At 45.1% G+C, this 14,713-nt stretch overlaps 1 protein-coding gene across 6 annotated transcripts in view; it reads left to right on the plus strand.

Annotated features, from left to right (window-relative positions):
* Auts2 (activator of transcription and developmental regulator AUTS2) overlaps window positions 1-14,713 on the plus strand; it is a 1,279,269-nt gene that overhangs the window by 327,643 nt on the left and 936,913 nt on the right. For all 6 annotated transcript variants that reach the window (XM_045144589.1, XM_045144590.1, XM_045144585.1 and 3 more), the window contains exon 2: window positions 952-1,164. In XM_045144589.1, coding sequence (XP_045000524.1) covers window positions 952-1,164 — 213 coding nt within the window. The remainder of the gene's footprint in view (window positions 1-951; window positions 1,165-14,713) is intronic.

Here is a 14,713-nt window from a genome sequence, read left to right on the forward strand (position 1 = left end):
CCGGACCCCCAAGAAGCTGCCTTTTAATTTTTTTAAATGTGTATGTGTGTGCGTGTGTGTGTGTGTATGGGTGCATATGCGCCATGGTGGGCATGTGCAGGTCAGAGGACAACCTCAAGGTATTGGCCCTCTTGCCTGCCTTCCTTGAGACAGGGTCTCTCTTACTGCTTTTGCTGTTAGGAAGGCCAGTCTACCTGGCATGTGAGCTTTGAGATTCTCTGCCTCCTATTACATAGGTGCATTGGGGTCACAGGTGATTATAGTACTTTCTGTCTGGCTTTACCTGGGTGCTAGGGATGTGAACTCAGGTCAGCAGTCTTGAGGAGCAAGCACCTTTTAAAAACTGAACCATCTCCCCTGCCAGAAAACTTGGATCATTAGTTTGTGCTTTGTTCAGTGAGATGTCCAATAAGAATAAAAAGCACACATTCATGGAGGCATTAGCAAATCAGACAAATTGAGGGCTGTATTTCCTAGTTTCAGGTATTGCATGAGTTACAGTATTCGAAATACCTGACCAGAAGCAGCTTACAAAAGGAGAGGGTTTATTTTGGTTCACAGTTTACAGGAGATACATTCCATTATGGCGAGGAAGAGAAGGAAGGAGCAGGAGGCCTGCTGGGCACTTGGCATCTATCTTGGAGAAACAGAGAATGAGCAGGAGGTGGGGTCAGGCTATAAACTTTAAAGGTCTGTTCCTAGTGACTCACATCCTCCAGCAAGGCTTCACTTCCTAAAGGTTCCACAACCTTCCCATATAGCATTAACTGGGGACCATTTATACAAACACATGAGCCTGAGGAGGACCTTTTACTTTGAAAGCACAACAGATACTTTATCCTGTTTCCACATCCACTTCCTCCTTTCTAGTAACCCCATTTGGGCTATAGTTTGGCTGTGAGTTTAGGCACACCAGCCTAACCACAGCTTCTGTCTCCTTCTCTTTTACAGAAAGATGTAGCACTTAAGCCTCAGGAACGTGTGGAGAAACGTCAGACCCCTCTGACCAAGAAGAAACGAGAAGCTCTTACCAATGGCTTGTCCTTTCACTCAAAGAAGAGCAGGCTCAGCCACCCGCACCACTGCAGCTCTGATCGAGAAAATGACCGCAACCTGTGCCAGCACCTGGGGAAGAGAAAGAAACTGCACAAAGGACTCCGACAGGTGAGGATGCCTGGGCTTCTGTTTCTTTCTCTCGGCCTTCCTGAGCCACGTGCCCCTCTGTGCTTTTTCCCAGGGGTTGGAGATCTTGGTAGGATGCCAGGTCGCCTGTTCCACGGAGCTCTGTGTTTGCATCCAAAAGCATTGACTCTCACTCTTGGTGTTGTATGAGCATTTGATACTGCGGCCTGGTGCCCTTTCTGTCATATGTTCTCTGTGCTCCAGAGCTTGATGTAAAGGCTCTTGGTGCTCAGGGCAGGCTGGATTACCCACACAGACCGACTGACTACAGAGAGGTCCTTCACCATTAACACGAGTGGCACAGAGACATTTGATCACATACGTCGTGCATCTCATGGCTCTGATGTGCTAAAAATGGTTGTGTGTGTGAGTAAGGTCTCACAAAAGGTTCATATTTTCAGGGATGCCATGTGGACGAGTCAAGGCAGAGCAATGAGTCTGCCTTCAGTGCCACTGTTGTTCCCTGTAGCTCATGGCTCAGTCTGGTCCTTGTGATTTTCAGACTGAATGGAAGTCTGGTAGCAGGACTTTCTGCCCTGGTGATAATTGGGGTTTTGATGTTCCACAAGCTAATATAGCTGTTGGTGTTTGGGACGCCTTTCTGCCTATGTAACCCCGCACCATCAGACGGATTCAAAAATGAGATGCAAAGCTGTTTTCTGCACAAACCTGCTTCCGTACCTGTGAAGTTACCTGCATCCTGGCTGTGTTTTCTATGAGATTTCTGAGTGATGTGTTTTCTTTTCTTGTTGCTAAGATCAAATTCACCAGTAGTCCCACTGGGGAAGGCCCTCACTGGAGGGCAGGGAGGAGGGAAATGGTAGCAAACATGATGTATCCGCACAAAGTTTCTACTTAATGAAAAAAAAAAAATAAACCTAACCACAGCAACTTGAGGGAGGAAGGGTTTGTTTGGGCTCACGGTCTGAGAGCACACTCCGTCACAACAGAGAAGGCGTGGCCACTGAAATGTGAGGCAGCCTGTTGCACTGCATGTGCAGTTAGGAAGCAGGGAGATGAACGCCGGTGCTCATCCAGCTCTCTTCTCGTCACTCAGTCTGCTACCCCAGCTGGTACAGTCACAGCTAGTATGGATCTTTCAGCCTCAGTTAACCTAACCTAGAAGCACCCTCACAAGCATGCCCAGAGATCTTCCATCTAGGTGACTAAGGACCCTGTCAGGTTGACAGCTGAGATTAACCATCACAGTTGGGACTGCTCATGACTTGAAGGGACCAGAAGGAAGAGTCACAGCTCATCACAACTTGAGCTTGTAGTGCAGCATGTTGCAAATTGAGCAGGTAAATTCTGGTTTCTAGGTGTTTCTCTGCAGAATTAATGGTCTCATATATATGAAGCAGTAGTGCCACATCCTCACAGACCATTAGAGTCATGTCATGCACACCTTACTGAACGTTAATTCCCAGCCTCTCCCTACGAGCTACTGAAATCTAGTTGAGTATATAGTTTGGATGAAGATGTTGTTTAGTTCAAATATTGGGAGGAGCGGAAGGCACAGTAGGATGTAATGGACATTTTGAGGTCAGAGTTCAGCCTTATGGGGAGTAAAGTAGGTACCCCTGAAGTAACATCTGGAATGGTGGGATCAGAATGGACTTGTAAGGCTCTAATGCTCACATCTCACCATGGGCGCCATTTCTAAAGGAGCACATGAATCTTGGGGTACCAAATTTAAGTGACAATAGCATTATTAACCCTTCTCTATAGTCATAGAGTCTGTAGTAACTGTTGGGCAGGCATTCAGTGTATGGTATAGTTTGGAAGCCATTCAAAAGCCCTGCCTCATAGACAGTTATTGTTACTTTAGAGATGCGGAAACTAGGCTCCTAGTGGCTTATTGAGAACTCCTTGTCGTGAGGGTCAGAGTCAATATTTAGAGCATCTGTCTGCCTTTTCTCCTTTATAAATTCTGTCTCCTTTATTTGCTTTAAGGAATTTGTTATGGAGAGAGAGAACTGGAGACCAGAAGATGGAGGGACGGGTCTAAGAGTATTTCTAGAAATTATGTTTAGTGCTTTCTCTTCTTTCTGACAGAACACTCAGCAAAACATGAAGTCCCAATGCATTCAAATATGGTTTGCGGCCGGGGAGATAGTTCATAGGTTAAAGGTACTCGCTGTGCAAGCCTAGTGACCAGAGTTTCATCCTCAGCACCCATGCAACGCTGGACACCAGGTGGTGCATGAAACTAGAATCCCAAATCATCTCCACCAATGGGAGATAGGACCAGGAGACTCATGAAGGGGGAAGGCTCCCTTCTTACGCTGTCAGGTAGGATAGCAATCAGAGTCTAAGCTGTGGGTTCTCGTCCTTGGTTCTCTTCTTTCCTGCTGGCTTTTCTGTATTCTGTCCTCAGAGGGCCAAGGTTGAATTTTGTGACACCAGGTGTTGCAGGATTGGTGGTCATTAAGGAACACTAGTGTGGTGTGTCTGGAATTTGATGAGCTTCTGGTCTTAATGGTTAACTTTCTGATGCTAGTGATAGTTCAAATCCAAGCTCTCTTTGTCTTACAGAAGACATTTGAAAAGCAATTATTTTGCAAAGTACAAAACAAGAATGAATCATATCTTTGACCTGTCTAAGGGTTTTAAAAACAAACTGTCATCTGATGTCTAATGTAATGGTAGAAGATACTATTCTACGAAGAATTGTGTTTCTAGTGACAAAGGAATCAGAACCTGATCACTGAGGTAATTTCAGGTGGTACTGCCTCTGGCTGTCATCATCTTTGAGTCAGGTGTGTTGTTATCAAGCCACAAACAATTCACTTCCTGATGATGCCTATCTGGGAAAACGGGGCACTGGATTTCTAAGGCTGTTTCTTCCTAGCTTCATGGTTGTTTACACGTATGGCATGGGACTATAGACTGCTGTGCAGGTCTCTGAAGAAAGACCACAACAGAGCTAAATCACTTTGGTCTGTCAGTCTAACTGATGATGGCTCTGTGGAGACATTGAAAGGAGAGGAAAGGCACTTGTGGAGGCATGGCTCATTGCGTTTCTTGTGTGAGCATTGGTCAGGGGTGTGACACAAGTATTTAATGGCCAGAGTAGATTATCAGGAGCTTCTCCCATAGATGAGATAGCATTCTTGTAATGCAGGCACCTTTCTCCTACCCTTGCCCCTTTACAGATAGAAATAACTACATTTGACCATCCTAACTGGAAGGGGGCCTGAATACAAGAGTGAGCTTGCCGGGACCATTTCCAAATTAATGGACTGTCCTTCATGCCTCTTACTGAGGAATTACAGTCTGAAAAACCCTGGGTGAGCCTGGGCATGAGGAGGGGAGAACTTGGTCTGTATTTCTGACATGGAGAGTGAATTAAGTTTGTGTCTCATTAGGAGATGGCACTTCCTGAGAAGGCGCCTTAATGCATGGCTTTCCTGTAATTATGGGAAGATGTTACTTCTTAGTTGAGAGGGAATAATAGGACTTTTTTTTTTTCAGAGAATCTGTTGAAGGCAACTAATCTTTTCATTCTGAGAGTGCAATTATATACTTTAAGAGAAAAAGAGGTCTAGTTCTAAAACCCAATTGCTTTCCTTTCCCTTGTCTGGTTATAAACCCTCAGCTCCTGTGATATATTTCCATTCTGTCAAAAGAAAGCTTTTTAATTGGCACTTAGCTTATTTGCTGGATTATGTTTTTAAATATAAATGCATACTGACTTAGAAGATGCTGATCGGGCAGTCAGCCTGGCAAACAGTTGTGGATTTGAACACTTTGCTTAATTCCCAAAGGAATTAAAAACAATGAAAGGATCTATGTGTTGTGACCAAAAAAAAAAAGGAAAAAAAAATCCCCAAGTGACCTTCTGAGGCTCACATCTATCCCATGTGGCTACTAAGTGCTCATGAAAGGAGCGCTCATATTACCTTTTCCATACCTTTTTTGGCGTGTGTGTGAAAGTGTGTGTCTTCAGGCCCGAGGTGGACATGAGGTGACTTTCTCAACCTCTCTCCATCACACGTACTGAGGCAGTCTTTCCCTTGAACCAACTGGATCGGATAGTGTAGCTGGCTAGCTACCTTGCCTCCTGAGCTTGTCTCTGCCAGTTAGGTGTTAGGATTGTAGGCACACTACTCTGCCCGCCTGCCTGTGCCGGTGCTGTGGGTCAGAACTCAGGTCCTCATGCTTACGTGGCCAGTGCTCCATCCACTGAGCATCTCCCTAGCCTCAGAAGCTGTAGCTTGTACTGACGAGAACACTATGGATGTTTTCTCCTCCTACTTAGAGTTGGAGGTGTGGGAGCTGTAACAGGACCTCTCCAAAGAACCTTCATGCTCTGGATGGGAGACTGAGTCACAGTGAAACCACTAAGGGACCCAAGGACATCTTGTGCTGCCAAACCCGCTAACAGAGTTATGACTCCCTGAGTGCCACATTGGGAAAATTTAACCCTTCTCACAACATTGAAGAAACTCAGTTTTTCTTTCCATATATCTAACTTCTACACCACAGGGAATGATTTAAAAATTTAGTACTTTGTAGTCTAAAACACAGAGAAAGCAAAGGGGTTTTAAAAATAGAGTAGCAATGATGAAAAGTTGATGAGAGCTCTGAGGACTCTTCAGGTTGGCTCCAGTGGCTTTCTAAGTCTCCATTTAGCCCATTAGTCTGTTCTTTCTCTACAGTGTGCACTGAACCAGAGGAACTGGGCTGCGGGGAGGGAGGCGTCATCTCATCTTTACGTTGTATGCACTCTTCTGACAGATACTAAGAAGGGTCATCAGAATAAACCCAGAGTCCTCCTCGTGAAGCCTCTATTAAAGGCAGCATTCTCAGAGGAGTGGTGACCTATTGAAATACCACCATGTGAGAGGAAAAGAAAGAAATTTGGGAGTATATCAGGAGGTGCATCTGGTAGACTGACCTTGTTGGTGAGGACAGCTTATGTGGGGATGCCTTCCTTACATGCTGTGAGGAGTTTTCTCCTGGTTGATCTAGGTAGGGAGTGACTGTGAGGAAGGGGCCTTTGCTTCTCCCTGAAAAGTTTGCATGGCAGAGTCCAACTTGGAGGAAGAGCTTGACATTATAAATTGCAGATGTGTATTGGTTTCTTGTGTGAGACACACACAGACACATATACTTATGTACATACATACATGTCTGTATGTGTGTGTATGTGCATACATCAATTTGTGTTGTATTTACCTTTGCAGTGCTGGGATAAAACACCTGACCCAAAGCAGCTGATGGAGAAGAAGTTTTCTTTTTCACTGTCTTGCAGTCTTGAGGGGGCTTCATGATGGCAGGAGAAAGCACAGCATGAGCAGAGGCTGGGCGCCACCTCTGCCACAGCAGGTAGAAAATAGCAGTAGGAAAGTGAGCTGAGCTCTGGCAAGGGGAAGCTGGCTCTAACACCCCTAAGCCCACCCCAACAACACACCTCTTCTGTCAGTGCTTCATCCACATTGTCACCAGCTAGGGACCAAGCATTCAGACACATGAGTTTAAGGGGGCATTTGATTGAAGCCACCACTGTGTGTGTGTGTGTGTGTGTGAGTGTGTATGTGTGTACGCCAACCTTGAGTGTCATTCTCCTTTGACAGGAAATCTCTCATTGGAACACACCAAGCAGGCTAGACCGATTGGCCAGCAAGCTTTAGGAATCCACACGTCTCTCTGCCTCCCCAGTGCTTGGATTGCAGGGTCACACCACTGTACCCACCATCTGTCTGTTGATTTCTAAGAGGAAGGTTTGATCCCAGAGCCCCTAGGCTTTACAGTCACAGTGACGGGTAGAACCGGGCAAGGTGCTTGCTTTGGTTTCCTGTGTGGGTGTTGCACGTTAGCCATACCTGGAGCAAGAGGTTGAGTGCGTGCAGAGGGCTAGGTGGCTGAGCACACAGCTGCCTTGCCTTTCTTCCTGAGTGAAGACAATTCTCCTGTGGTGACTGTCAGTGGAAGCTGTCCCTTTATTTCAGAGTGGCTTCTGCTGTCTCAGGAATACTCTGATATTTGTCATTGAAGACATCTTCTTGCAAAGAAGATTTAGAATAGGTAACTTAAGATTAAGGGAATCTATTTCATGTCACATTTCTGCAGACCTGCTAATTAGTCTTGGGTAAAAAAATCTAGGCCAAAAATCACACAGGTATTTATCTGGCTTGATTCATCCAACAGAAATTCAGAATTCAGAGCATTTGAAACACGAAAGTAATTTGAGATTATAGTTGCATAATGAAAAGATTTAAGAACTTTGCTACGGGCTGTTTCATAAATATAGTTGTTATAATGGCTGACTGCCTCAAGGTACCTGGAGCTAGTATAAAGAAAAGTGAGCTGCAGTTAACCTATTTTTACCTCAGGCTTCAGAATCTCAAGTTTTTAGTGTTGAGATTTCACTTGCTTTTCAATAATTGTGATGGTTAGAAATTGTGCTATCAAATATAATTCTTCATTTTTCTTCTTCATGAATTCAAGTTGTAGGGTTTTCTTCAAACTATAGAAATAAGAAGAATAGAAATTTCTAAGAAAAGAATGAGAAAGAAAAAAAATGGAAAATTTCGATTGATTCAAATACAATTGTAAGGTTTTTTGTTTTGTTTTGTTTTTAGACAGATCCTCACACTGTAACCCAGGCTAACCTGAACTCACTGTAACAATAGCCTAGGCTGGCACCAAACTTGGGTGATCCTTTGCCTTAGCTTCTCAAATGCTGGGATTATAGCACGAGCCCAGCAAGTTAGATTCTTTAGCGTCTGTGTATTGAAGTCCCCAGTGCAGGCATTCCATTGAATATCGAGTGCAGGTTAGAGTTATTGGGGTATCAATTTGATTAATAAGCTTAGCACTAATAATGAATTATAGGAAGATTTTGTCCTGTTGTTTTCTGTTTCTGACATGAAGACTCACTGTGTTACTGGCTGGTCTCTGACTTTAGTTCTTGTGCAATCCTCCTGCCGTAGACAACTGAGTTCTGGTACCTCCAGTGTTACAAGGCCAGTAAAAGATATTTTTGTTTTGTTTTAAGCTGTGCATTTGGCAGCCTGCTTTTCTTTTCCATCCTAGAATTTTTGTTTTGTGTCTCCTGACTCCATACATTATTGTGTAGCAATATATTCTGTCAGCCCTGAATGTTTGTAAGAGCCAAGTAAATACCACTTGATGCCACACAGACAGATCTTTGGAGCAGTGTGGCCAGTGATGATAATATCCCAAGTGACATTTAGAGTTTTTTTTTTTTAAACAAAAAACAACCTAGGAAGTACAGCAGTGATTATGGAAAGCTGTGTGGCTAGCATCCAGATGGGCTTTGTCTCCACTGGGATATGTTGGGAGCCAAAGTTGACTTCTGGCAAAGCTGTACTGAGCCCAGGGGCAGAGTGCATGGGGATGAAGGACAGGACTTGTACATGAATCTGCAGAGGGCTGATGGTATGGATGTGTTTGCAGGGAACCCACCTCTTCAAGACACCCTAACCATATCCCCAGAGAAAGAGCTCGGGCATACTTTATTTTATTTGGCATAGGTCGTGTGTGTGTGTGTGTGTGTGTGTGTATGGAAGTCAGAGGATATCAGATGTCAGTCCTCCTCTTACATCTTGTTTGAGACAGGACCTCTTTGCGTTTGCCTCTGCAAATGCAAGACTAGCTGAACTGTGAGCTTTGAGCTCCTCCCATTGCCATAGACTTGGGGGATTCCAGACCTGTATGCTAACTGTGTCTGCTGAGGGTGGGCTCTGAGGGTCTGAACTCTTGCCTAGAAGTACTTTTAACCACTGATTCACCTCTTTTGTCTTGCTCTGGAGCTCAGGAAGCCTCACATTCCTGGTTGTCTAGTCCCGGCCTCTCAAGTGCTAGCATTACAGGTCACTACCAGTTATTGTGAGCAGGAACCCCTTGACCTCAGAATAGCATGTATGTGAAGTATAGAAATGAGAAACGGGGGTCTACAGAGCCATTGGATTACACATCCATCTCTCACTTCCGCTGTACACCCTGACTAAAACAAAAATGGACATGGTAACTTTTTTATCATGTCATTTGTAAACTTACAGAGAGAAAACAGGTAGATGTGCAATGCAGCGTCCTTCATCCAAAGGCATTCGGTGATTCTGACAGTTGTAGGAAATGTTCCACAAAACAGCTGTTTTTAAAGTACGTGTGTGTGTGTGTGTGTGTGTGTGTGTGTGTGTGTGTGTGGTGTGTGTGTGTGTGGTGGGTGTGTGTGTGTGGTGGGTGTGTGTGTGTGGTGTGTGTGTGTGTGTGTGTAGAAACCTACTGGGTCACTTAAGGTTCATATTTTCTAGAGAAGTTTAAAACAAGAAAAAGCAAAGCAATAGGAATGATTTCAAGTCTTGCTTTAGTAATCAAGGGCAAAGTGACAGGGTCTAGCCAGTACCCTTTTTGTAGTTGAGGAGTATAGGAAAGAGTTTCCTATATTTAAAACTGCCCATTGGGAGCCAATTCTACTGTGACTCTTCCCTTCCTGTGACAATGCAAGCCTATCTGTATGCAACCGGATTTCAGCCCCAGAGCTGGGAGTCTCTGTTCACAGCAACCCCATCTCCATACAAGTCTGTACATGACAGGTAATGAGTGGGAGTGGGGAGTGGGCGGGTGAGTGTGGTTTGCAGTGGTGTTGGTGGGGAGCTGAGCAGATGGCTGTGATAGCCACGTGCTGCGAGATTCCCGTGGGAGTTGATGGTGGTGACAGGCGACTCACAATGTGCTATTTACAGTTTGGGTTTGCAGTCTTCCCATGACATCTGAATCCTCTTCAGCAAGTGCTTTCATTCCTTTCGAGGAGCTGCTAATTGAAAGTGGAGTGGCGGGTGGGCTTCGAGACAGGCGCACGCAGACAGCTCAGGGTGGTGCAGGGTCTTGAGACCCTCTGGGTCTCTTGATGCCCTGCTTGTATTTCTTTCTCCAAAGAGCTCAAGCCAAAGGTGCCACTTGAAAAGCTGAATGGCACGCCCTGTGCAGAGAGTCAAATGGACTCCTGTCCATCTAGAAACTAACCTAGGCCCGTACTTGGAAATCCAGGCCACCTGACCTCAGTTCGTTTTCCTAGGATTAAATGTGCACAACTATGCTGGATTTTATTTGGAATTCCCTGACTTCGTGTATGTGTGTATATACACACGTGTGTGTGCGCATGCACACGTGCATGTAGGAAGCCAGAGGAAGACCACTTGTGTTATTCCTCCATTTCCCCTCCTTTGAGACAGGGTCTCTCATTGGTCTAGACCTCATCACCTGGGCTAGATGGGCTGGCCTGTGAGCGCTAGGGATTCTCTTACACGCAGTGCTGGAATGAGAAACACGAGCCACACTCTTTACGTGGGAGCTGGGGATCAAGTTAGGGTCCTCATGCTTGTAAGGCAAGCACTTGTAACAGCTGAACTAGCTGTCTCCCAACCCTCTCCTGACATTCTTGTAGTGCACCATCCTCTTTCCTTCCTCGGCTTACTCCAAATGGGAAAATGATTCCCTGGTCTCTTGAACTGTGGGGAATTACTATGTATTGAGTTTCTTGTGTCTGTCTTTCCAACCTGTAAACTTTTGCTTGTGATTGAGCTCTTTTTAAGGATGCTGGGCCTCTCGGCACCATGAGAGTCCAGCACAATGCTGCGTCTTACTGGAATTTCGACAATGCAGGGTGATGATGTCGCTTCTCGTCAGGCTGCCCCCCAGCTGCACGCTCATGATTTGAGACAGGGTCTCTCATTGGTCTGGACCTCATCAATTGGGCTAGACGGGCTGGCCTGTGATCAGTAGCATGACTGAAACTGTAGCTCTCCTAAGTGTTCATAAGTTGAATTGTTTTATTGCCCATTTTCAAAATAGCTTTGCACAGAGAAGCCTTGTGCTGAACAAGGAATGACCTTGCTCTTGGAAGTGCTGTAAGCTTACTTTTAATTAAATATGAAGATAGACATAATATTATCGCATTCTTTTTAGCCTTCCATTGAATGTTTCAGTGGCTACTGTTTTTGACAGAACCATGTTGAGTTTTATACTTTGTTAGACTAGGATGTCTTTTTCTCAGAAAGCCCTAGAGAGCTAGGGCTGATGGACCTTGATGACACACGTCTTGCTATGTTCCCAGCCCTCTAGACCTATTTTGTGACAGGACCCCAACTGCTGCCATGAATTTGGGCTCCTGCTGAGTCCTAATGATGTTGAAAAGACCCCATTTGGTATTGTAAATGAATGCCTGGAGCCTTGCCTACCTGTGCAGATGCTGATGGTTTTGTGTCAAGCACCTGTAACCAAGTCCTCGCAGGGTCTCTGAGGCTTTTCACACCCTCGCAGCAGGGCTGTTACTCCAAACACACAGGTGCAGAAACTGAACTCAGTCATGCAGGCAAGTTCTGCCTCAAGGCCTGCTGGGATACTTCGCCTGTGCCCATTGATCACAGCTCCACAGAGCTGCCACTTCCCCTGAGCATCTGCCCACAGCAGCGCTGACGCAACGGGTCACTCTGTAATCGCTGATTGCACCTGCTTCTGCTTGGGGAGGGCTGGTGTCATACATCCTGAAATCATGTAGTACAAAGCTGGACAGGTCCTAATTGCCAGGATGGGTCTGAGGGGCTGAGACAGCTATAATTAGCCTGAGAAGCAATTAACTGCACCTTTGGAATAGGGAACACACACAGATCCATGCTTCTCGAAAGGTGGTCTCTCACCACTTACATCAGAGTGGCTCTGGTGCCTCTGGTAAAATCCAGAGTCCCAGCTTTGCCTGCCTCTGCTGGAGGTGATTGCAACAGTAAGATAGTAGGCTTTATTGTTCTCATTTTTTAATTAAAAAAGTAGGGCGCTGGAGAGATGGCTCAGTGGGTAAAAAGTGCTTGTTGCACAAGCATGAAGACCTTAATTCAGATTTCCAGAGCCCATGAGAAGGCTAGGTGTGGCAGCATGTTCCTGTAATCCCATTGCTGGGATGGTCCAGACAAAACAATCCCTGGCTTGCTGGTCAGTCTAGCTGAGTCTGTGAGTTCTAGGTTCAACAAGAGACTCTATTTCAAAGACTAATTTGGAAAACAGTTGAGGAAGATACCTGACACTCAGTATTGACTTCCACACATGTGTGCACTTGCTCATGCACACACACACACAGACACACAGAATTGATATTTTTCAGCAAAACATCTGACATGTAAACATTTTAAACACATATTGTGCAAAATTAATTTCTTCACTACCAGGGTTATACTCTTGTTCTATACATTTACAAGTTGAGTTTTCTTCTAAAGCATTATTAGAAAGAATTATTTTTGCTACATGTTGCAGATATATTCCCCAATATTTTCTTGAATTCTTTAGTCGTGTGTGTGTGTGTGTGTGTGTGTGTGTGTGTGTATGGCATATGCATGTGTAAGCAGGTGTATGCGCCCTGTGCTTATGTGTGGGAGCCAGAGAAGGACTTCATGTGTTCTCTGTCATTCTTCTGCCTTATTTCTTGAGATAGAATCTGTCATTGCACTTGAAGCTTGCAGTTAGCTGGGCAAGCTAGGGAGTCCCAGCGATCCTCTTGTCTCCACTGCCTTCAGCACTGAGGCTACAGGCGTGCATAGCCGTGGCTGGCTTTTTTATGTACTGGGGAATTGAACTCAGATCCTCATGCTAATACAGAAGAACTCTCACCCACAGAGACCTCTCTTCAACCCTGATACTTTTTAAAGACTATTGTTCCTAAGAGTTTGCTAGAATGATCATGGTAAAACAATTTCATGGTAATCTTTTCTCCTTATGCCCACCATCTCTAACTAATGCAGCTATTTGTAAATATGTTCACTGGAAATTTTTATGTGTGAGGGGGTGTGCATGCATGTGTGAGCATGCATGCACACAGCCCCATGTGCATACCAATGGCACATATGTGAGAGTTAGAAGACAACTTTGAGGTGTCTGTGCTCCACCTTCATGGAGATAGGGTCTTTTGTGGTTGCAAAGGAATGTCAGGCTATCTGCCAGCTTCAGGTTCTCCTGGCTCTGTCCCCGATCGGAGTTGGGATCTCAGATACATGTACCACTTTGCATCAGGCATTGTGTAAATTCTGGGAAATTCAACCCAAGCCAGTAGGCTTTGCACCTTCACTACCTCCCTTTGGTGGTGGTGGTGTGTGCGCTGTATGCCGATGCACATGCTCCATGTGCATATCGTGGAGCCCTGAGACTAAAGTCCAATACTCTCATTTTGCTCATCCACCTGTCTTCCTGAGATGGTGTCTCTTCCTACCATTTTTGGTCAGACTGGTTGACCAGCAGTGATTCTCCTGCCTCCATTCTCTAGGGGATTGGGATTAAAGATGTGTGTGGCCAAACTCAGCTATTTATATGGATGCTGGAGAATTGAACTCAGGGCAAATCAGGCCATCTCAGATGTTCATGCTTGCACAGCAAGTGCTCTTACCTAGTGAGCCATCTCCTTAGCCCTAGAGCCCTTGGAGATGGTAAGTTTTATTAAAATTTTCCCCAGTTAATAAAAATTGCTGCTATTCAGGCATACTATTGAGGAGTATCTGTGAATAAAATCTGCGAATACTGTCCATGTGTGAATGAAAGACTGTTTTCTTCATAACCAAGAAATCTTCAGTATACTATAATATTATGCTTGGATTTCTGGTTTGGGTTCTGCAAATTCAACAGGAAATGTTTTCCTTTCTCAAACCAAACAGCCTGAAAGCTCTCAGAAGAATTTTTTGTTTAAGTAGCAAAACCTACACTTAGATGTTAACAGCCGCCTGAAATATGTCAACAGTAGGTAACACTTGTTTTTCTTACATTGCTATGAGACCAGAAAAGCTGTCCCCCCTGGAGATGAGGTGGCACCGAACAGTTGCTAATGAAATTATCGCATCCTATGAGAAAGAAGATTAATAATGACTTCTGACTTAAAAATACTCTTGTCAGATTTCCCCTGGAAATAATCAGGAGAATGGGAAAAGCCCCTGCTGCTCAGGTGAGGTATACTGGGCCTGGTGCACCTGGCTGGAACGTGGAAACTTCATCATCCCACCTATGTAATTTATTATCACCTGCCTCCTGCCTCCCTGTAATTAAACTGTAAATCTTTATTTCTCAAACAGAGAGAGGCGTGAAGGCTTGCAGTTATATGACTGTTTGTGAAGGGTGGTGGTGTGGACCGGTCCTAGGAGTGTAACAGCACTTACTACCCTCTTCATCAGAGCAGCTGTGATCACCCACAAGAGACACTCAAGACGGGGCCTGTTAATGCGCCCTCGTAGCAGGGTGTGGGGAGGGTCACCGAACCCTCACCTGCAGCCTCAGCCGCTCCCTCCTGTGCGAGCTGTGTGTGGCTCTGATCCATCTGCACACATGTGGTCTCATCTTCTCAGGAGGCATTAGAGTTTATAAAAAGTGAATGGTTGCCTGAAGTGGGGAAGGTGAGGGATTCCATTATGCAGCTGTAGGAAGTTGCCGTCCATGTTATGGTGAGACTTTGGTGTAGGGGTCATTTTGGGGGTCACACTCCTAGGAGAACCCCCTCACCTATGCTGTCATAAGTAAGCCCAGTAAACTCACT

Source organism: Jaculus jaculus, chromosome 2, assembly GCF_020740685.1.
Source record: "Jaculus jaculus isolate mJacJac1 chromosome 2, mJacJac1.mat.Y.cur, whole genome shotgun sequence".
Taxonomy (NCBI): Eukaryota; Metazoa; Chordata; class Mammalia; order Rodentia; family Dipodidae; genus Jaculus; species Jaculus jaculus.